Here is a 24,202-nt window from a genome sequence, read left to right as displayed (position 1 = left end):
CAGAGGGGGGGATAGCACTCAAGGAGCCGGGGAGAAGTGGAGTAGACAACTATTCTAATTTTGAGACCTTTTAATTTTATACAGCATAAATGTTTAAGCTACTTAACTGAGTGAGTCATGGGTTTTAATAGATTTTAATGTATGTTAGAATCTATTATCTATAAAAGATACCAAAAGGGGAAAAATAAATGTAGAAAAAAATTAATCTATTTGGAAAACATATTTAAACTAAATTAAGAACTGTTCTGTATCAATGGAATCTATAAAGAGATTTAATACCTTAGAAAATATTGTTGAAGGATCTAAAATTTCTAAAAATTTTATGAGTGCGGTTAAAGCGAAGAGAGAGGAAAAGCATGGTTTTTTGATAAAAATGATAAATTGCCAGTGCTCACAACACAAATGTTTTTCTGATAAAAGTGATGAATTATCAGACACAACAAATAGGATGATGATATTGAAATTACAAAATATTAAGGCAAATGAAGCTATCTTGCAAAAGCTTACCCTTGGACTGGTTTCTGCTATTTCACTGGGATGCTTGAGTATCGTCCTTCTGAACTAGGTACACTACATTCACTGTGAGAGCCTCGAAATATCTGTTCATTTAACGTCAGATACCTATGAATTTCCGTGTTTTAACAACATTGTGAAAAATTACATTGGAGCATTTTTTTAAAAACACATTTTAGGCGGCAGATTTGGAACACTGAACCACCCGTATACTGTGTCGTTTCCTTTCTGTTTTCTTAGGTTTCCATGGATCAGCCTCTTGTATATCTAAGAAATATAACGGAAGACAGTGTGCAAAGTGGAGCAATGCTATGTAGAGGATGCCATGATTTTTTTAAAGAGAGGGAATGTGGTTTTCAAAAGGAAGGCAGGCAGCCTGTCTGTACTGTGGCTCGTCGTCAGCATTGTGACAGCTCAAATCTTATCATAATTCTTAAATTTAGCATCATTAAGACAGGAAGTAAAACACAAAGATGATCAGTGGGAAGTGGGCTTACATAGCATAGGAGAAAATTAGTTCAAAGGCAGGCTTCAGAGAGCAGAGATTTGATGCGCTGGGCTTGCTATTTTGGGAGACACTGAAAGCTGATGTGGTCATGTCAGGCTTTTAAGTCTGTTGGAATTTATTGTGTAGCTTTGTAAACATCTACATTCATAAAATTGGTAAACAAGCATTTTGGATTTATGAGAGGCAGACGTCTGGGGCTGGGCTTGCTCCCCTCTGCTCTTTCCTCATTAGACTCCTCTCTAAAAGCCAGGAAGACATCATTCCATGTGAAAATATCATTTCTTGAAGCAGGGTGGGATCCTGAAAACTGCTTCAGATGTTGTGATAGCAAACAGTTGTGGTCCAAACTATTCCAACAATGGAAGAAAAACCTCCTCTCATGCACTGTCATTCTTCTTTGATCTTTACTTTTGTGTAGTCTCCAATTCTCTAGAGGTTTTGTGCTCGCTCTTCTAATTGCCATTAGAGAGGGCTGTGAATCCTCCTACTTCTCCATTCCGCAGAGTTCCAAACTATTCTCTTTGACCAAAGTTATTTAGTAAAAATTAAGGGGGCTAGGAGGATCAAAGGCTGTGTGTTTTCAGAATGATGCTGTCCTTTTTTTTTTTGCTGTACGCGGGCCTCTCACTGTTGTGGCCTCTCCCGCTGTGGAGCACAGGCTCCGGACGCGCAGGCTTAGCGGCCATGGCTCACGGGCCCAGCCGCTCCATGGCACGTGGGATCCTCCCGGACTGGGGCACGAACCCGTGTCCCCTGCATCGGCAGGCGGACTCTCAACCACTGCTCCACCAGGGAAGCCCCGATGCTGTCCTTTTTGTGGGGTCCCTTAACAGTGAGGAACAGTTGGAGCAGGGGAGAGTCAACTGCAGTGTTTCAGCATTTTAACCAACCACTTAATAGCATTTAATAGCTTAGGGTTGGTGCCTGGTAGCCTAACCAAAGGCAACATCTTGCAATCTGATGAATACCACTCTGCAGTATAGCATGAGGAAATCCACACTGCTGTCTTAGTTTCCCACTTTTCTCTTTACCCCATTTATTAATCTCATGGTAACTCATAAGGAGCTGTCAGGTTTAATCTGCCTTGCTTGACTTCATTACCTGGTACTAAAAGTGTATATACACTTGTGCATGCTTAAGGGCATCATCAGCAGGTTCCCACCTCAGCATCAGTGCTTGCTACCTGGAAGATAAATCATGGTATAGGAGACTCAGTATACGCCAGGCACTGTTCTGAGTGCTTTACTGATCTCTTAGCTGACTTAGTCTTCACAGCCTTAGGTGTGTGGTTCATTTTTATCTCCATTTTACAGATGAGGACTCTAAGGCGCAGAGTAGGCCGGTAAATTACCCAAGGCCAGGGTCAGAATTAGAGTTTGAACCATGCAGCCTGATTCTAGAATTCATGATATTTACTATATCAACGTCAAACCAAAGAAATAATTTGAAACAAATGCTGAGCATTTTTTCTTCATGGTCTTTTAGCTCAACTCTTATGTAGGATAGGGTTAAATCACCAGAAAACTGAAGCAGTAGCTTAAATGCTGTGGCTGCCATAACTATGAAAGAAATAGGAAAGAAGATAAGCTTGTCTTTATAGTCTTGTAGACTGGTTTCAGTCTAAATCCCAGTTTTGTTAGTTATGTCATTACTTTTTTTTTTTTTTGCGGTATGCGGGCCTCTCACCGTTGTGGCCTCTCCCGTTGTGGAGCACAGGCTCCGAACGCGCAGGCCCAGTGGCCATGGCTCACGGGCCCAGCCGCTCCGCAGCATGTGGGATCCTCCCGGACTGGGGCACGAACCCATGTCCCCTGCATTGGCAGGCGGACTCTCAACCACTGCGCCACCAGGGAAGCCCCTTGTCATTACTAATTCTTAATTACTCATTACGAATTTCTCAAGACCTCAGTTGCTCAATCTGTGAAATGTGGATATGATAGTAGCATGTACTACATAGAGTTATTGTTGATGTGAACTTAACGTAATGCATTTAGAGCGCCTAGCACAATGCTTGACACAGACATGTTAGCTGTTACTGTTTTAAGCTGCCTTTAATCTTTGGTGGAAATAGAATGGTGGCAGATAGTGAACCAACTGTGTGTGTGTGGGATCTATAAAGTGATATTGGTTAATAGAAGGAAATCAGATGCATGAATTTTATTACACAAGGCAAGTCAATAGTCTGGATTCTACCCATGGACTAGATTTTCTATAAAAAAAATCCTTAGTGTCCTTAGATCTGTAACACAGGACCATTGTGAGGGAAATACAGTTGTAATGTGGTGTGTCAGGTATATTACACTCCAGGGAGGATCCATGTTGCTCCAAATTCTGAATTACAGCAGCGTCTCCGTGTATCACATCTGCTCTCACATCTCCTGTTTCTGCTTCAGAGTGCATAATAGTCATGGAGCTGGGATTTACCATTCTCTTCTAGTTAATTAAAAATTGAAAATCAGTACAGTCATAGGGAGGGACATAAAGAGGAAGAATAAGATGGAAATGCTCTAAGGATATGAGGGTTCTCCTGGGCAGCCGTCAGTCAGCTGCACTCACTGACATCCGATTCCTCGGGATGGGGGTGTTTACGTGGGGCTGGTGACTTCCTCTTCCCACCCACCTCACTGCCTTCAACTGGGAGAGTTCCCCTTTATGCTTTCTCACCACAGGATCCCTAAAGACTGTTCACACCACCGCAGCAACTCTCTCTTAAAGCTACCCGTAGGAAATGGTGGGGGTGGGTATCCCCAATTCAGGAAACTCCATCTTTTATAGAAAGCATTCCATGTGGCACCTTAAGGGTTAAACTTTTGTTGCAGATAGAGTATCAAGTGGCTTTTCAGGATGGGATAACCCCCAGCTTAGAAACTGCCGTTTCTAAAAGGTAAGCCAAAGATACATTAGTTTACACTGCTTTCTATGAAAGGAATAACTCACCGCTCCCACTGTGTGTGTTAGTTTGCTTCCCTCTGCCGTCTGCCTCTTCTAATCTATATAATGTATATATCAGGGTGAGGACTGTCAGTCACAGTTAATAAAAAACCCAGAACATGACAGAGATCCCTTTTATTGTAGATCCATTTTACAATAGCTCTCAATTTATTGTGTCACATAAATCAAAAGTATTTATCTTATCATTCGGAGGCATTCCCTTCTCCTTCTGTGTCCTAGCCCCTCCCCCCGTGCCAGTTTCCAGTCCCTCAGAGATGCTTTGTACCAGAAAGTGCAAGTTCCCCGTTCTGGCTTTATTGATGTTTCCTTTTGCTCTCCTCCTGGCTCCCCCCGAAACCAAGTGAGCAGAACAAATGGCCAGGGTTTTCCCCCAATGCCTGACCTGCGTTTACTGGGAGGAGAGCAGGAGAGGGAGCGCACATTCTGAGCAGGCTGCTCTGACTCCGACCGCTGGCTGTTCCGTGCAGGCTGTCCCTCTCCTTCAAAACCGTGCATCCCCTCCCCGAAGCAGCAGGCAGTGTGCCTCCATTCAGCCACGTTTGGTATGCATGAGCACGGCTGCAGGGAGAGGGGAGGTGGCTTTCTTAAGAAGGTTCAGTGGCTCAGGCAGCGCCACTTGACTAGTCTCCCAAGTTGCAGGAAGCCTTTGCCCTGATGGAATTCTCAGGTGTGGAGATGACCATGGGATGCCAGGGCTGTGGGGGACCGTTTATTTTCTAGGCACTGCTCAGGTTTGCGGCTTCTGGTTTTCCCGGTGGAATTTGGACGGGGTCATGAATCAAACTGATGCTCCTCGACCCCTAAACTGGACCATCCGGAAGCTGTGCCACGCAGCCTTTCTCCCATCTGTCAGACTTCTTAAGGTACTGTAACTTGCTGCTTTGAATGGCTCTCATTGTGCTTTGCAGGTCTAAATACCCAACTTTGCACTTGGGCTGGGACACACCTTTTGGGGAGTATAGATGCCTTGTAGTACTGGCTCTGCTGCCCATGGCTGGAGAGAGGTTCTAAACGCCCCTCACCCCATGGTGTCAGGGAGGGAGGATGGTCTGAGCCACATTTGAGAATGAGATTGTGGTGGTATAGAAGGGACTGCCTGAGTGCTCCCCACCCCAAATCCCTAAAATAGAGATAATTAACTTCTTTGGGAGGGTGGGAACAGTGGTGGGAGTGAAATCTCTTACTCCTGTGTGTTTGGCTCCTGGATTCTTTTCCCTCCCTGGGGAAGCCTTTCGACCCAGTTTTCCTTTAAATGGAACCTGGGAGAACAAAGGATTCTCCTTATTAGTTTAAAAGCCCTGTGTCCTTAGGTGGTCTCTCAGATAAAGACAAAGAACAAGCCTCATCAGATTGTGACTTTTTTGGTGACTTTTTGTTTTTTTAAAGGCATGATAATTTTAGTCTCTTAAGTGAAGTCGGTAGTGGGAAATTATTGTTAAATATATACCGAGTGTGTGCCTCTAGCTTTCTCTCTAGCTGAGTTACACAAAAGAATGGTAATATACCTGAGCTAGGATGCTACCTGGTGTCTGCAGCACTCCTCTTTCTAGAAGCAAATACATTAAAGATACTGAGAAATTCCCCACAACTTCATAATAATTCATCTTCATCATCTGCCTTGTAGGGAAGGAAATACAAGTAAAAGTTAAAAGGTGCAGAAAACAAGTATTATTTTCCCTCAGAAAAGAGAATGTGGTAATACTTATTTGGGAAAAGTGCATATCTCTGGATGTTCCTCCCACATCCATGTGAAGTTAAAAAGGCAAGGTGAAGTTCTTAATTCTCTTTTCCATATTAATATGATACTGTGATATAATGACCACTGGACTTTGAGTCCAGTGTCACAATAGAGGATTAATAAGTTAACCCTGAATAAATTACACTTGGAACATTTTTTTTTTCTGAGGCTGTGTTCTAGTTGGGTCAAATATGATGTGGAAAATTAGTTCTGTACAGCTAAGTGGCTTCTTACAATGGAGTATTTACCTTGTCTGAGTTTCCTTTATTCTGTTCAGCACAAACTGAGATTAACTTTCTCAAAGGCTACCCTCACGTACTGTTCAAACACCCATCATATTGTTGTTATGATGGTGGTTTGCTTCCTTTCTAAAAGAGTATTTTGGAGGAAAAGCAGGTTTGAGAGTGGGAGAGAGGTTTCCTTGGATATAAGGGCTTTTGCTGTATTGGAACAACATGCGTGATAGGGCATGAAAAAGAATGAGGCCAGGGAACCAACAAACAAATGTAAATTTTCTTCCAGAATTACTCCTGAATCCAGGGTCTGGGGTGAAGAGTGTCTTGTCAAACCTAACTATGACTGAGAAAATTGACTTTAGCAATTCCATGTGCGATAAGAAGCATTTTTCAGTTAAATCATTCATTGGCTTTACCCCAAAGTAATGCTTTTTAACTTACATAATGATTTTTTAAATAGGTGTGTATATACCACCTTCAATATATTATTCATTAATACTCTCATTTTTTAATGGAAATGTTATTTATCATTTGCTAGTCACAGAACCAGCAGGGAAGTATCTCTTTGAGGTATATTACTTATTTTTAGAAGAGCTGTCATCTTTTTTAGGTGAGAGTACCATCCATGCTATATACCAGCAGACATTGTCAGTACTACACCAATACCATGGTTGGCATACAGCTCGGTCTTACCATGGTTTATTAACATGGTGCTTTATAACAATTCATTCTAATAAAGTGCATTCATGAGTATCCTTCCAATTCTCTCAATATCTGAAAGATAGGATTTGTTTTACCTGAGAACTTTCTTTCCAAATGACATCTGTATTTTTTGAAAGATTATACCTATCCTAGGAGACTTCAGATATTGAGCACTTTTCAAACTAGAAAAAAAAAGTGCTACCAAATTCTTTCAGCAATATTTGGAAAGAAATAAAAGCTGCTTTTGTATATGAGTTATTGTATTATCAACATTCTGGATATGAATGCCATGTAATTTTTTCCCCTCTGGATTGTTGCTGTCATTGTCTTTGCTTTCCTAGTCCCTGTGTATTCTTGCTCTGCTTTTACATTTTGAGTAGAAAGGAAGTTTCTGGGTAATCATTTGCAACTGTTGCTCAGTGTTCTTCCTGGTTTAGTCTATAAATTAAATATTTAATAACCACAGTCCTACTGTTCTTTCCGTACTTTCTGCTGGTTCTCTGCCTCTCCTCCTTCTCTCTCAGTCTCTTATTCTGTCCCCCACACTACCCCAACCGTGGTAGTATAGTGGATGGATTCTCTGGAGTCTGTTGAAATTGGAAGTGAATAAACCCAGTCCTCCTATTCAATAGGTAATGTTTGTTCCTCTTTCAAGCTTTTTCTGGTGTGATATGCCCTTTCCAATGCCCTGACTTGTCAGTAAATGCAGTTTAGGACATGATGGCATGATTAGATTTAACTAAACTCAGATCGCTCACCATTTCTGTCAGACTGGGCTCAAGCCAATTTCCCTCCCTATCCTTTCCTTGAAAATGTGTGTTTCTTTGCTAACTTACTTCAGTACCATGCTGATGTTTAGAAATGGCTTCATAATCCTGTTTCCTGTATTTCCCATTTCCTAATGAAAACGGGATACTAAAGAATTAGAAGGGAAAGGCCAGCATCTGAAGCATGAATTAAACCCAATGAGTGTTGGAATATACTTATTATTCCTTCTGAAAACATCTCATTTGTTGTTTTGTCCGTCTCAGAGAAAATTTTGAACATGGCAACCAACTCACATTTTGAATTTGGGATTGTATTCAGAAATATCATTTGAAAATGAATTTTTGAACAGGCACATGACCATGGTAGCCAAAAGTCAGAGGCTGTTTTCAAACGGATACATTTCAAATGGGACCCTTTCCAAAATGTTTCTCTTCAGTTGTCATTTGCTTCATTCTTATGTGTTTCAAGATTTCATCTTATTATTAATCTCCAAAAGTCTAATTTATTTCAGTGATAGAATGTTCTTAGCATATTTTATATTCATTGTAAGGTCTGTCTCTGACGTTTTATTTGGGAGATTTTATTTTGGTTACTTCTGTTGAATTTGAATATCAATTTTAGAGCAGAGAGCTTTCTTTGTATTGACGTCTTGGTAGACTTAGTAAAGGGGTTTCTGAAAAGTGGATTGCTTTGGGGAAAAGGAAACTCTGCACTTGTAACAGACTTTGGATACACATGTTTAAGCCAGTTTCTTAATGAAGACCAAATGGTCTGTATCATTTTATGATTTTCAAAGAAAGAGTATGACTTTGCCACTTTGAGTAATGTCAGAAAGAGATTAAATAAATTATACTTTGGACAGTTAGGCCTAAACACTGGGTCCTAATTCCTTCATGTTCCTAATCACCTGTGTGACCTTGGGAAATTACTTAACCTCTCTGTAACTTGGTGTCCTTCTCTTTAAAATGAAGAGTTTAGGTCTTGACTTAGATTCAGTGCTATGATTCCCTGTGGTGAAGGCTGCCATGCTCTGTGGGCATGGAAGAACATAGTCTATTGAGGCTAAAAGTAGTTAATCTGGATTGAACATTAAACTGGAAGAACTAGAACAGTCGGCAGAGTTTAGATCATAAAGGGCCTTGTCTGCTAAGCCAAGGCAATTGACAATGATCCTGAAAATGAGGGAGGGCCATTAAAGGGGTCTTAGCAGAGAAGCGATTGCTAGATTCAGCTATTAAATAGATTGCTTTGGCTGTAGTGTCTAGAGTGGATGGGAGATGGTAGGATTGGAAGCTGAGAGATTAAATTAGAGGCCTGACGAGTTCATGAGGACCAGGGCTAAGGCAAAAGTAATGAAGGTAAAATAAATAGGGACTTGTTAAATCAATCAGTTGTGGTGGAAGAAAGAATCTAGGATACCTTCAGATATCCTACTTTGCTGTCTGATGGTCCCAGTGGTGGTGTTTCCAGTGTCTGAGAATAAAGGTCCTGAGAAGGAAAGACAGAACTTCTTGATTGGTGGTTCTTTGGTGAGCTAGAAAGAGTATGCCAGTTACTAATTCTAGTGGGACTAAGACAAAAGTAAGGAATGTAACTTCATGTCATTGATGAGTAAGAGTCCCATTGGATGCCTGATAGCAGAACTCTTCCCTCTTTTATGTTATTATGCAAAAGAGGGATAAGTGAAGGTGAACTGGGTATGACACAAGAGAAATAATTGAAAGAGCAGTGATCAAGTTAGGCTACCAGATCACAAATTCTGCCCAAGTACCAATGTTTTCTACTCCTGTAATTTCGTGTCATGGTAACCAATATCCATTGTATTGTCCCTGAAGCATAGCAAGATCCTGATGACAAAATAAGTTGGGTCTGCCTTCTACAGTTGATGCCAGGCATTCCAGAAACTGACTTCCCTTTGCTATTCTCAAACTCTTAGAAAACAATTATGTTGAGATTCATTTCAATTTGTGTGTTAAATTTATTAGTTTTAATGTCTTCTTTTCACATCTAAAATTCTGAATCTTTACATGGCAGGTAGAATAATATTAATACAGCAGAGCTTTTCCTTAGTGAGGACAAGGCACTCCTAAACCACATGCTGGTGAGTAGCCATTAAGTTCCCACAGGAAGAGAGGAAACATACACCTATTATATCTAGATATGTTTATGAATGGTGGTAAGTGAGGTCAGGGAACTTGTTATGGACCAATTCCACTAAGCACCTTAAAGATGGGAAGCTTGAAGAATAAATTGCTTTTAGGAAAATGCAGTGTGTGGTTAGGCAAATTTTAAGGGCTACTAATAAAGAAACTTCTGTCTTTCCATCTCAGTATGCCAGCCTCAGATTCCCTTTAAGAAAATAAGAAAAAGAAAAGAAAATGTGCCCAAACTAAAACCCAGGAGAGACAAAATCTGTCTGGTGTGTTTCAAGTGGTGGCTTCAACTCAGACTGCTGAACAGTGACCATGTGATTTGCCTTTTTGTGAAATGTTCCTGGGGCGGCCTGAAGGAAATTCCTGAGGCAACAAGAAACCTGTCTCTCTGGAGAGCTTTGTCTTCTGATGCCCACTATTGTGGAGTAAAGAATGAAAGTGTGTGGTCACTGCAGAATGAGGAAGGGCATAGCTGGGATGTCCAAGCTCAGGACCATCTGGTTCTGGGATGACTTGTGGAGTCACAGTAAAGTGGGACAAGGTCTGTGTCAAGGAAAAGGGTTCTGCCTTCCCTGTAGATGACTTCCTACAGGGAGCAGGTGGGGAGGCATGGGCGGGGGGTGGGTGGCGGGAACACTGCCTCTCCAGCAGTGGCTTTACATTCCTCCCCCTCTCTTAGTCTGCTGGTATAATCTCAACTGGCTCCAAGCTCATCTGCGGACAACTAGATCATATCCTTTCTCCATTTCCATTAGCTAACATGAAAAAGTTTTAAAGACTGTGGCTCACAAAATGTATTCAATAAATTTTATTGAAAAATAAATGAATGAAGGAACATGTGAATGATACATGACATGCTAAGAATGCTTAGGAATCACTTGGGGAGCTTGTGAGCAAAGCAGATATTCATGTCCACCCCTTGTGGGTGCTGACTCAGTAGGTAGGTTGTGGGCCCAGGAATTTTCATTTTAACAAGCTCTCTTAGTGATTCTGGTATGAACACCCCTTAGAAGGACCGCACACTGAGAAAAACTGCTGTAGATTCAACTGAGCTGGAGGGAAACTCAATTAAATGCCCTCTCTCTTTTGCTGGCATCTGGGCAGAACAGATTATGTGTTAGTTAACAGTGGGAGCAAAGGGTTTTAAGTGAACAGTTCACAGGTTTTCAAAATTTTTAATCATGAAATATCATTTATCTAGAGAAGTAATTGAGTTCAGCTGCCCCGTCTTGGTTTGTAGATGATATAACATCATAAAGTGAAGGAATGTTTGTCCCTATTCTTTTTTTTTTCATTTATCTATTTGAGATTTCTCTGTGTATTATTTTCATGATGTTTTTCAGGCACGTGACATACAATTTTAGATTTTTCTATCCTACTGAATTTATATAGAGATATGATTGTGAACCAGAGCTCCCAAAGGTAGTGTCCATCGTCAAGATTCTGGAGCATCCTGCTTATGCCCCCTTTAAACTTCCCTATGATGGTACTTGGAATTGCAGTGGTCCCTCAAGTGCATGTCCCTTAGATTCCAGTAATATGTGATAGTACCAACTGAGCAGTGGTCTGTTCACTTGGGGACCAAGGCCAAAGCAGCCATAACTGATGACTACATTAGTAGAGATAATACCCCCACCCCTGCCCCCTGTCTGCTCTACCCTACGTCCTTCTAAAACTAAGGAAGAGGTTCTGGACAGGGAGGGGGAGGAATAGAACATCCAGGGCTTTCATTTGAAAAAGAATGTTCAGGGGCTTCCCTGGTGGCGCAGTGGTTGAGAGTCCGCCTGCCGATGCAGGGGACACGGGTTCGTGCCCCGGTCCGGGAAGATCCCACATGCCGCGGAGCGGCTGGGCCTGTGAGCCATGGCCACTGAGCCTGTGCGTCCGGAGCCTGTGCTCCGCAACGGGAGAGGCCACAGCAGTGAGAGGCCCGCATACCGAAAAAAAAGAAAAAGAAAAAGAATGTTCAAACTTAAAATTAATTTTATATTTGAATTTTTTAAATGATGCCCGGTATTAAATATTAAGTGTGGAAAATTGAGCTGAACAAAATTTTCTTGGCTCCTGAGCACTATGAGAAAGATACAATAATATAATTGCTAGGGTAAGGTGGGGGCAGGTATAACAAAACCTCTAAGACGGAGATGTTTAATTTTTACATTTGTCTCACATAAAATTTATGTTTAAAGCATTTGGTTCCAGCCATTGGCTCTTCTCTACTTCCATTTTCAGAGGCACATGCATAGAAGTTTGCAGATTAGGGATAGCATTGATAACTTTTGCTTCTTTTCCCCCAAATAATTAAAGAATTTCAAAGTTTAATATTTAGAGAGACAGACAGATAGGTGATAGTTAGATGATAGATAGGTGATAGACAAATAGAAAGATAGATAGATAGATGGAAGGAAGGAAGTTAGGAGTGTTTCTCAAAGTGTGGTCTAAGACTGCCTGTTGTAAGTCTGACTGAGTCTAACTTTTTCCCTAATCATTCAGCCATTGCTGAAATAAGCAAGCTCCCTCACACCTGCTCCTTTTCCTCTGTTTTCTCCCAATTGCTAGAATTACCCATTCACCAGGTTGCCCAAACTGGAAAACTTGGGCTTATGCCTTTTGCTTTGTTTGCTCTCATCCCTTACATAATCAGCCAATCAGTTCTGCTACGTTTTCTCATAAATATGTCTCTGATCCACCTGCTTCTGCCTATTCCTAGTTCCCAAGACCAGTCTCTCTTTTTCTTGGGCCCAAAATACTACAGCTGTCTACTTCAAATTGATCCTTTCTATAGCCACCAGAATGGTCCACTTAAAATGCAGGTAAGACCAGGATACTGCCATGTTTGACATTTCTTGTAGAATAAAATCCTAAGCTCCTTGGATTGGTATATAAGACCCTCTGTGATCTGTGCTCTGCCTACTTCTCTGCCTTTATACTTTGTTTTTCCCTTTCTCATATCATGAAATTCCTTTTAGCTGGGCTTTTTGCACAAGCTATTTCCATTGCCTGGAAAATCTGAACCACATCTTCTCCTACATGACTCCTGCCCATATTTTAATACTCAACTCAAGTGAGTTGGATGAGTTCAAGAAGAATTTCTTGAATCTCTAAAGCCAGATTAGGCTCTTCTTTTTTTTTTTGCGGTACACAGGCCTCTCACTGTTGTGGCCTCTCCTGTTGCGGAGCACAGGCTCCGGACACGCAGGCTCAGCGGCCATGGCTCATGGGCCCAGCCACTCCGCGGCATGTGGGATCTTCCCAGACCGGGGCACGAACCCATGTCCCCTGCACCGGCAGATGGACTCTCAACCACTGCACCACCAGGGAAGCCCTAGGCTCTTCTTTTATTCATAAAAAAATTCATAAAAATCAGTGGGTATTTCTGTCTTTGCTTTTAGCATGTTGTAGCATTATTAGCTCTTTCACCTCACTCTGAGGAGCTTCTTAAAATTAGCAACCATATCTTAGACAATCTCCCGTGTACCTCATTTAGCAGAAAGCACAGGATAATTAGGGTGCTAGATGAGTAGGTAAATGTTGGAAAGCATGGATAACTGTGCTCTTGATGCAGTGCTCTGAAGTCACTGCTTAGAAAAACCAAATGGTTTTATAGGGTCTTGGCATTTTGTTTAATTAAAGGATACATTGAGCTTGAGTTGATATAATTCATATGTTCCCCAAATTGGAAAGTTAGTTAGGGAATTGAAGTAATAATTATTACTCAGTAAAAGTGATGCAGAGTAAAATATGTACTCAAGGAAGAAACTGTAAGTAGGTAGCACCAGATGTCTGCTTTGAAAATATTTACTGAAAGTGAAAGTGAGATGTTGAAATTACTTCATCTATTGCTTATGTTGGAGAAAGGGCATTCCTTAATTTAGTGATCTAAGAGACTTTAATATGTTACTTTCAATAATGTTGTCTGGGTTACACTGTGAATTAGAGAAAGTACTGTTAGAAGAAAAACTACACTGTTAAACTCAGGCTATTCTTGATTTAATTTTTAAATATGCCATTGGCTAATGTCTAGAGATAATTATGTAGGCAATTATATTGAAGTATTTTGTCATTTTCATTTAAAGGCAAATGTGGCTTACGATTTGTTTTTCTGTTAGCATTAGGTTATTTAACTGTATCAGATATCATGGATAGAAATATTTTATTATATCAGGTATCACGGATAGCTGGTATAAAATAGAAGTTTTAGTTTATCCCATGTGACACCCAAAAATGTCTATGCACATGGTCAAATCTCCTTTTGGGGGCAAAATCATCCCCAGTTGAGAAGTGCTGCTTTTAAACATTTCCTCTTAAAGATGGAGGATAGGTAATTGATTACACTGGAAACCCAACAGATACATCCTAGTGATGTAAAAGGGATGCTTTAACTTTAGACACACTTCCTTTTTCATTTTATAAAAGACTGAAATTTACATTTACATTTAAATCCCAATTTATATTTGGGAAATTAGCGGGTCAAGTTCTAGTCACTAAACACAGAAAGGCTAAGGGATTATTTTCTCATCTTGTTGGCAGTCACCTCTTGTAAGAAAGTTGAATGTGGCTAGTTTGTCTGAAAGTGTTTGAATTTCCATATATTACTGCTTAATGAATTACAAGCAGAGCATGTGTCAGTTGATTGATGTGTTAAGCAAAATATTTATTTTTAACATTATTTTATTCTACAGTAACTTCTACTTAGAACTATTTAAGAATAATACAATATAAAATTCATTTCAATGAATAAATGAAGAAAATATTTTACTTCATCAAGACGAATTTTTTGTATAATGTTAGCTTATGTGAGCAAGGATTCTGAGATAAATCTAGTCATTAGCACAAGGAGGCTACATAATTTAAAGGTGAGTATAATTAAAGCTAATTTTTAATCATTAAATTGCGCATGATCAAATGGACAGAAATACTAGGTTTTAGCCCTAATTCTGATTAATTAATATCCTAGCTGAGTTACCTAGAGTAAATAGTTTTATCTTTAGTTTTCTCCTCTATAGAATGACAGGATTGGGTTAGACAAGGGTTGGCAAACTTTTTCTATAAAAGGCCAGATGGTAAAGTGGCTTTGTGGGTCATATTGTTACCCTGTCTGTCACAACTGTTCAGCTTTGCCATTGTAGTTTGAGAAAGCAGCCACATACAATACATAACAAATGAATGTAGTTGTGTTCCAGTTAAACTTACTTATGAACACTGTGCTATGGTCTGAGTGTTCATGTGCTGAAAGTCCACATATTGAAATTCTAACCCCAAAGGTGATGGTATAAGTAGGTGGGGCATTCGGGAGGTACTTCAGTCACGAGGGTGGAAACCTTATGAATGGTATTGGTGCCTTGTAAAAGAGGCTCCAGAGAGCTCACTATCCCCTTCCAGCAAAGAGAAGTCTGTGCCCTAGAAGAGGGCCCTACCCTGACCATGGTAGAACCCTGATCTTGAGCTTCCAGCCTCCAGAATTGTGAGCAATAAATTTCTGCTGTTTATAACCTGCCCAGTCTGTGGTATTTTGTTATAATGGCCTGAACAGACTAAGACAGATTGAAATTTGAATTTCATGTAATTGTCACATGTCATGAAATATTATTCTTGTTTTCATTTTTTCAACCAGGTTTAAATGTAAAAACTATTGTTAGTTTATTGGCTATACACAGAGGGCAGGTGGTAATGGGCCTGTGGCGTGCAGTTTGCCAATCATGAGATGATTGTTAAGTTCCCTTATAGCTCTAATATTCTTAGATTAATTCATAATAATAGAAAGCCATTTCATGCTCCTATTTATTTTAAAATGAGTTTGATATTTGAAAGAGCTGAGAGTAAATCATTTATTATAATAACGTTATCTCATGCTGACTGGAGAGTGGTGTGGAGTAGACTTACTATCTCGTGATGTAGCTCACATTTAGTAAATTTTAGTAGGGAATGCTTGTTTTCTATCTCCAGCAATCTGAATGTCTCTGTCCTTCAGAAGATGTCATTATTCACAAACTATTTTGAAAGGTGCAGAGACTACAAGTGAAATGATATTAAAACTTAACATTTAAAAAATCCTTTTCAGTTTACAGAGTTCTTTGCTTTACATCATACAAACTGAACTTCATAGCAACCCTGTGACACAAGTATAGAAAACACGGCTATCCCTCTTTCGAGCTGAAGAATTGACCCACCTAGGTTACCCACATCATTGGACTTTGCTGTTCCCGAGCTCAGAATTCCCTCTGTTGCGCGCTCCTTACGTCTGCCCCATCCCCACCGCCTTCACTCTCTCTGCATCTGAAACCCAGCTAGATGATAGCGTTACTCATGCATTGATAATACACACAAGCAGAACATTTGGGTACTTGCTACCAAAATAATTAAATGACATATTCTCAAAATGATCATTGACAAAATAGGAAAACTTCTCCAAATTTTAATTTCCTTAATTATAAATTAAATAAAAATATTGCTTTATGTTCAGAAATTAATCTGTTTGGTGTCGGCATACTCTATAGCCAGTATTCAGTTAATATGAGTTCCTCCCTTCCAGCCTAATAAAACAGAAATGGTGCAGTGCAAATGAACAAAATTCAGGATGTCTTTTGTAATAATTTGGGCTTAGGTAATACATACTATTCACGTGCAGCTAATTACACGTTGTAGTTATTGTAGGTTGTATTAGTTAGGGTTCTCCAAAGAAACAGAAGCATCTATGTGTGTGTGTGTGTGTGTGTGTGTGTGTGAGTGAATAAAAAGATTTATTTTAAGGAATTGGCTTACATGATTGTGGAAGCTTGGCAAGTCCAAAATCTGATGATGGACACTGGCAGGCTGGAGACTCAGGAAGGGCCTGCAGTTTTAGTCCAAAGGCAGTCTTCTGTAGAACCAGGAATCACTGATGTTGCTGATGAATTTCAAAGTCAGTCTTCTGGAGAATTCCATCCTGTTTGGGGGAGGGTCAGCCTTTTGTTCTATTCAGGCCTTCAACCAACTACATGAAGCCCACTCACATTATGGGGGGCAGTCTGCTTTACTCAAATAGCATTGATTTAAATGTAAATCTCAGCCAAACACACCCTTATAGAAATATCCACAATAATGTTCAACCAAATATCAGAGCACGGTGGCCTAGACAAGTTGACACATAAAATTGGCCATTGCATAGATCATTGTTACAGTTAAAGTTATTATTTTAGATGTAACAACATGGGCTTGAACTGTGCAGGTCCATTTATATGTGGATTTTTTTTCAATAAATATATACTGTAGTACTACGTGATCTGAGGTTGATTGAATTCAAAGATGTGGAACTGTGGATATAGACGGCTGGCTTTAAAGTTACATGTGGATTTTCAACTTTGTGGAGAGTCATTGCCCCTAACTCCTGTATTATTGTTCAAGGGTCAACTGTACTTTGCTTGCAAATAACAGAAATCCACTCATGCTAACTTAAATAAAGATTTTCTTCTAAGGCTAATCTCTGGGATATCTAGCAACTGGAATGGAAATACATCCAGACAACACAGGGACCCAAGCTTCACTGTAATGGGGCCCTAGAATCTCTCATTTTGGCTTCTCTTAGCCCATCTATTCTGTATTCCCATTTTTCTTTGTAGACTAGCTTCCTCTATCACTCTGTATTTCTCTCATACTTGCCACAGTGTGTAGTTCTATATGATCTTGCTGTTGCATTCCTTACATCTTACCAATTTGTCTCTCCCATTCTCCTGAGGAATCTCCCTGACTCAGGTTTGGTCAGATATCCATCCTTGCCTACATATCTTTGGTCAAGGAAATTGAATCACCTGATATAAATATGGCCACCTAGATACATTCTTCTAGTAGGTGATGTGGGCAGGGGGCAGATTCTCTTAGCAAGGATAATTCAGTTAGCATGAATCCCCTACACACACAATAGCTTAATGTTTCTGGAAGCCATCCAGGCCCAAAAGTTACAACAAGCAATCCAAAACTAAAATTTCATTCTGCAAGTGCAGATAAACAATCTGCACCTTTTCACTAATATGTAACAGGAGGAAATGGATTCCAATTATAGAACCTGATTTTATGTGTACTATAAAGACAATATTTCTGAGGAAGGGGCTTAGAGAACCAGGGAAAATAGTAGGCTCTCCTCCATTAGAATCAAGAAGAAATGCTTTTTAGAGTCCACTACAAGATGGCATGAGGGGCTCCAATGTCCCCTTAAATGCCTCCTTGAGTTCTCCCATTTTTCAGGGTTTCACCACTGCTGAAAGGTCCTATGGAGCTTTTAATGGGGTTTGTCAGCTCTTCTGACTGAATGAAATTGCACCATCCCAAATGTATATCCCTGAGAAAAGCAAAATAGCACATTGTTTAGAAGTAGTAACATGATGGTGAACTAACTATGAGAAAAGTTTTATGCTTTAAAAAAATTAACCATGCTAAAGAAATTTAGTCTGAGAGATTAGTGTTTTAATCAGAATATTCTTGTTTTCCTCAGTGTTCATTTGAAGGGGAAAAGTTCATAGATATTTAATGCTGTCAAAGTGAGTATTGTTTTGTTTCTAGGTGTACAGCAAGCAATTCACAAATCAAAACAGGAATATAAAATTAGCTTTTTCCCCATTCATTTATTCATTCTTCACACTCTTATTGATTCTACAATTATCTATTACTATGTGTCAGAAACGTGCAAAGGTATTAGAAATTCAGAGAGGGAGAATACTAGGCTCCCCATCAAAAGGTGATAAAATGAAGTTAGGGAGACAGACAAGCAAATTGGAAGGGATTCTGTGGTTTGATAATTGGTGAACATAGATAAGGGGCACCAAATAATAGCCTGGAAGGTACTAGAAAAGGTAACTCCTGAACTGAATATTGGAAGAGATACCTATGGGAAGTTGGGTAGAAAGCATATTCCAGATAGATAAGAGTAACATGTACAAAGGCAAGGTGATCCTGGAGAGTATAGCTCATGGAGAGCACTCCCGTGAGGGAAGCTGAAGTATCAAGTGTAAAGGGATTATCATGGAGAGAAGTGGGCCAAAAAGAGTGCCATGTAGCTAAGGGACTACTTCTGGTGGTGGGTGTGGGGTGTATTTATATTGCTCTGGCGTGTACAGCTCATACTCATTTGACAGTCTGCCCAGTTTAGGCTGCTCACATTGAAGTGCAAGCTGCCACCTCCTCACCCTCTGCCTCAAAGAAGCTCTGTAGATAGTACCACTGCCCCCAGCTGCGCAAATGCAGAGGCGAACTCAGATTCATTAATCATTAAATGTAGGAATTGTTCAGCAGCTGCAGGATGCTCTATTAAGAGTGTTACACTGTAGGAGAGCTCTTCATTTTTCTTTTCCTTCTTCCTTTTTTTTGTGCCCCGGCAAACTCACTTTGCCTCATCATGGAGAAATGTTTTGTCCTGTTTTATACATTTTAAAATGTCTTCATCCAGAGTGATAATGGCCTTATGAAAATTATAGTAAACAAAAGCTATGATACAGAACATCTTTCTTTTGCTCTGGACAGCTATAAAATGTTAGGCACAGGGGATAATGAGCTTACTGTGTAGTTGTCAATAATGGCATATCACTGAGTAGAGAGAGTAGGTGTGCCTTCAGATGTGTCCCCATTTAGCAAACAAGTGAACTCTGGACATCAAGACTGTTTAAATCTAAACTGACTACTCTGGGATTTCAGTCATCCTCCATCATCCTATAAAAGCCTCTACCAGGTGAACTACTCAAGTGAACAGTTAAATATCATCAGAAGACTTTCTAAAGTTGAGGTAAACTTACATACAGTAAAATTCATGAGTTTTCATTCTAAGCTCAATAATTTTTTGGAAATGTAATCACCTGTGTGAGCACTACCCTTATCAAGGCATGTTAGTTTACATCACTCTAAAGAATTCTTGGTGCTCTTTCCCAGTTAATACCATTACAACCAGCACTACCCAAGGTAACCACTGTAAAGCTTTTATCACTCTATTATTAGTTTTGCCTGACTTAGAATTTTGAATAAGTGGAATCATACAGTGTGTACTCTTGTGTCTGGTTTCTTCCACTCAACATAGTGTTTCTGAGATTCATCCATTTTGTTTTGTCTATAATTCTGTGTAATATCACATTGTATGAATACTATAACTGGTTTATCCTTTTTCTTGTTAATGGACATTTGGGTTCTTTCCCACTTTGAGTTCCTGTGGATAAAGGTGCTGTAAACATTCTTGTGAACCTATGCACTCATTTGTGTTGGCTATATACTAAGATTGGAGTTGCTGGGTTATAGTGTAGGCATATATTTGACCTTAGTAGAAACTGCCAAAGGGTTTTTCAGAATGGCCATACCATTTTATACTCCCTTTTACACAATATACAAGAGTTTCAGTTGCTGCATATTCTCACCAAAATTAGCATTGTCTTTCTTTTAAATTTAGCCATTCTGTTGGGTGTATAGTTGTATCTTACTGTATCATAGTTCTCATCTCCCTGCTGAGTAATGTGATGTTAAATTTCACGTGTAAACATATTAAAAAATAATTACAATAGCAAAAAATGTATGATAAACCTAGGGAAAGGGGAGGAAAAATAATTTTTATTGAGTTATTATTGTGGCTAGAAACCATGATGCATGATTTATATCTTGTCATTTAATCTTTAATGAGGTATTATCTCCAGTTTTCAGGCAAGGAATTTATGATTAAGAGACATTAGATAAAGCAGGGATAGTTGTAATATTAATTACTTTGCAATGTAGTTGGAAGAAATAAATGAATCATACACATTTATACACATTGTGTTGTATACTCTCAAGTACTGAGAATAGTGCTTGGCATATGAGAAGCACTCAGTATGTTTTTGCTGTTTTGAAACATAATGCTACAAATTGTAAATAACAACCAATTAGTTTGTGGTTTTTAAGGAAAGTCAGGATGTGGTAGGCTATAGATCTACACATCTGAAGTCAACATGAGGAAGTTTCATACAATGTTGGCTGTTCTATTAGGGATGTCTCAATATTAGTAGTGATGGTCACCCTTGAAGAGTTGCTGAATGGGTCTGATTATTCTGAGCTATAGTTATTCCACGTAGCTTGGTTTGGATGGAGAGTGTCCATGTTTCAGAAAGAGGGCATAGGATGTCATTAGTTGAGTGATGTGTTCACTGCTTCCACCAAACTTGTCAGGTGCCTCCTACACATGGGATGTGATACTGAGTGCTGGAAATACAAACTTGTATAGTGATTATAGTTACATTTCATGGAGCTGAAGAGAAGAAAATACTATCTTTCCATACTCTATTTTCCCAGCCCATCACATCTAGTTCCTTAATCAGTTACATTTAGACCATGTCAGGTGCTTTTGAAGACTTAACAGCTTCCAAGACTCTGCAGTTAGAAAGATCTTTGTGTTTGGGGCAGGCTTTTGCTTTTGTTTTTGTTTCTGGTTTTGTTTTGAGGTCCCTGTAAATAAATATCAAAGATTGCAGTGACACAAATGACTGTACCAGTATTTCATAATTTTTTATTCAACTTTGACTTCTGAAATCTCACCTTATTTGGAAGGCTTCTCAAATAACCATATTTTGACCTCGGCAGCTTGAAAGACTAGTTTTCATAGGATACTCAGGTGATAAGAGAGAAGATACTCATCAGTTTGTTCTAAGGTTCCTATTTCACTTTTTCTTTTCAGTAATTCTCATTTTGTAATAAAATTTAATAGGGGTATTTACATCGGTTACAATCAAGATTCAATGGAAAAAATAATACAAGTGTTTGAGAAAACTTCAAACAGTGCAATTCAGCATGTGATTTATTAGGGATAGGTACTTTGAAATGACCAAAGCTGTTATCCTCTTTACTTACTTACATTCCTCTTACGTCAAAGAGGATTTGAGGTAATAATATCTTTACTTAAAACTAAAATCTTCTTTGGCTAGTTTTAAAATTTTTTAGTTATACCTCAGAATTCTGTTAAAACACAAATATTGGGAGGGGGGAGAAATGTCCTAGTTTGTCAGAAGGGGCAAAGCATATGTGCTGTTCTCATAATTTCAAGTCAATTCAGTAAATATTGTTGAGCATTTCCTATGTTCCACGCTCCATGCTGAGTGTAAGCAATATGAAGATGAAAATGACATACTCTATACATTCTAGGCTCTGAACAACTTATGGGAGAAATCCACATGAACGTTCAACCATAATGCTTTCTAATAAAAAATATAATAGAAAAATGTTCTATGTATTAAAAGAGAACACTGTGCAAAATAACTAATTTCTCCTGAAGAAAAAGGCATCAAAAATGGGTTATATTGGGCTCATATGAATCTTAAAAGTTGATTTCAACATCTTTTAAGGAGGGCAAGGACATTCCGGGTGGAGAAAAGAATATGTGGAAAAGCATCGTGGTGTGAGTGAGCATGGCATGTGTGGTGACTTGAAGTTGATCAGTGATTTGAAGTTGATCAGTGTATCTGAGCAAAGTGGGCTGGAGGGAAAAGGAGGCCTTGCAGAAGGAACTAGGGCAGGAAATGAGAAGGTTTTCATGGTGCAGTGTTCAGTAGCTTGGATTTTACATCTGAACTTGTTTCTAAAATGTTCTTAGGGGAAAATGTATTCAACAAATATTTACAGAAATCAGCTGTGTGGCAGAGTCTGAACTAGGCACTAGGAATACAGTAATGAATAAGAATTCATTCCCAGTGCTGAGAAATCCCAAGTAGAGCTAGACCGACATAGAAGTAATGTGGTTGACTCAAGGATAGGTGGTTCTCTTACCTCATGGGAAGAGAGTTGGGAGCAGAAGGGAAGGTGCTTGTTTTGCTTTACCTTTGAAAGGACACATACCACTCACTACCAAGACAAAAATGTTCAGGTTATGAACCAAAAGCTTAATAAATCAGTAATGTCGTTTCTGATTTTGCTTTGGCATGGAGGGGATGCTTAAAATACATTTGAAAAGAAAAATTTATACTAGAACTCCACTTTCACAGATTTTGGCTCAAAACACACACATATCCCCCTAAAAGGAAAGCTGGAGTCTTGATTTAATTGCTTCTTCTGAAAGGCCCAGAGAGAGAGAGCTGTTGGGCTTCGCAGGCTTTTAACCAGTTTTGTTATCAATAATACAAGAGATGGGTGCTTAAATGTACCTTTCTCACAGGGGAAATGCTGCCACAGGAGCCAGTGACCTAAATTGTCTTTGAACATCAAACTTCCTAAAGTGAAGAGGACACATCTACCCTTTGAATATTAAACTAGTCACTAAACTGGGTCAGAATGCCTGCAGAGAGTGCATTTACAGTCTTCTCTCTCTCATAGAAAGTAATGTCTTGGGCCTTCATTACCGTGAAGAAAATAATTGTATTTCCTTTACAAATTGCTTTTGATGGAACAAGTGTTTTACAATATTCATCTTTGAAAGTATAGCCCTGCACCAATTTTTAGATTTTCTTAACTGAGTTTGAACTAATTCCTTGGGAATTACTTATCCCTTGCTACCTGTGTTCTCCACTTTTCTATATCTGTCTCAGTTACACATACACACACAATTCAGCCCTCCCTTCAGACATTAGAAACAGTCTTAACAATTGTTTGAGACTGCTTCAGCAGTTTTCTTACGTCAGCATCCTTGGAAGGAGAGTGTCAGTGAGGACTAAGAAAAGACGCTTGGGTTGAGCGATTTGGAGGGTTCAGGGTGACTCAGTCAGAATCTATGGCAGGGTGTTCAAGGGGCAAAATACCCACAACCATCTCAAGAGCAGAAACCATACCTGGTTCATGTTTCTTTGCACAACACCTACACTGAAGTCACAGATGCTTGTATGTTTCCTGAATGGATCAGTAAATGAACAAGTGGGAAGTAGAGGCAGTGGGTATACTATTTCAAGAAGATAAGCAGTGGAGGAGAGGAAACATATTGAGTTGGCTTCAGGTGGTTACATGGTCCCAAAAGAAAGGTGTATTTAGCTTTTAGATACATGACAGAAAGCAAGAAAAGAAAAGATTTAGAATTCAAGGATGATTTAAGAAGAAAAGATGAGTCAATATCAGGCCAGGAGTTTTCCTTGGAGCTGAGAAGTCTAACAGTGGACACACAATAAATATTTGTTGAATGAATCAATGGGTGAGTAAAGACACTTCATCTTCTAAGACATAAAAAAGATTGGCTCAAGGTACAAAAATTTTGATGGAGAATAAAAGGAAGTTGGAAACTCTTAAAAGATCTAATCATCTAAGATAATTGTAGTAAAGATTTAGGAAATGATCGCTCTATGCCAGGTGTCATGTACTTTCATATATTATTTCATTTAATCCTTACTCATAAGCCTACACTGTGAGTGGGGGGTAGTATTTTGGTCATTTGTAGTTAAGGAAACAAAACTTAACCTTATAGTCTAGACGTAGGGAACAGTTGTAGCTGAGCTAGGACTTGAACTTTGGGACTCTGCCTCCAGAGGTCACTGCTTCCTGATGGCAAGGGAATGAGGCTGGAGGCTTGAGTATCCTTTGCTTTTAATTTTCCAGTGGTTTCTTATTTTCTTATGCTTATGTGGATCTTGCTATATGGATTATGTATTCATTAAGCATGAAGACTTGAATTTGAATTTCCTTCAAATTCAAGATTTGAATTTCCTTCAGTGGCTAGCAAAATGCTTGGATTATCGTA

General features: G+C 39.3%; 1 protein-coding gene across 14 annotated transcripts in view; it reads left to right on the top strand.

The window, feature by feature from the left end:
* TRPM3 (transient receptor potential cation channel subfamily M member 3) overlaps positions 1–24,202 on the top strand; it is a 787,839-nt gene that overhangs the window by 274,768 nt on the left and 488,869 nt on the right. For 10 of the 14 annotated variants that reach the window (XM_065879762.1, XM_065879761.1, XM_065879760.1 and 7 more), the window contains exon 1: positions 4,660–4,836. The exons of the other annotated variants lie outside the window; for them this stretch is intronic. In XM_065879762.1, the coding sequence (XP_065735834.1) occupies positions 4,660–4,836 (177 nt within the window). Of the gene's footprint in view, positions 1–4,659; positions 4,837–24,202 lie in introns of those variants that run through there. 14 annotated transcript variants of the gene reach the window in all.

The sequence above is a fragment of the Phocoena phocoena genome, chromosome 6 (assembly GCF_963924675.1).
Source record: "Phocoena phocoena chromosome 6, mPhoPho1.1, whole genome shotgun sequence".
NCBI classification, from domain to species: Eukaryota; Metazoa; Chordata; class Mammalia; order Artiodactyla; family Phocoenidae; genus Phocoena; species Phocoena phocoena.
Note: the sequence above shows the minus strand (reverse complement) of the source record. Positions and strands in the feature narration are given on the sequence as shown.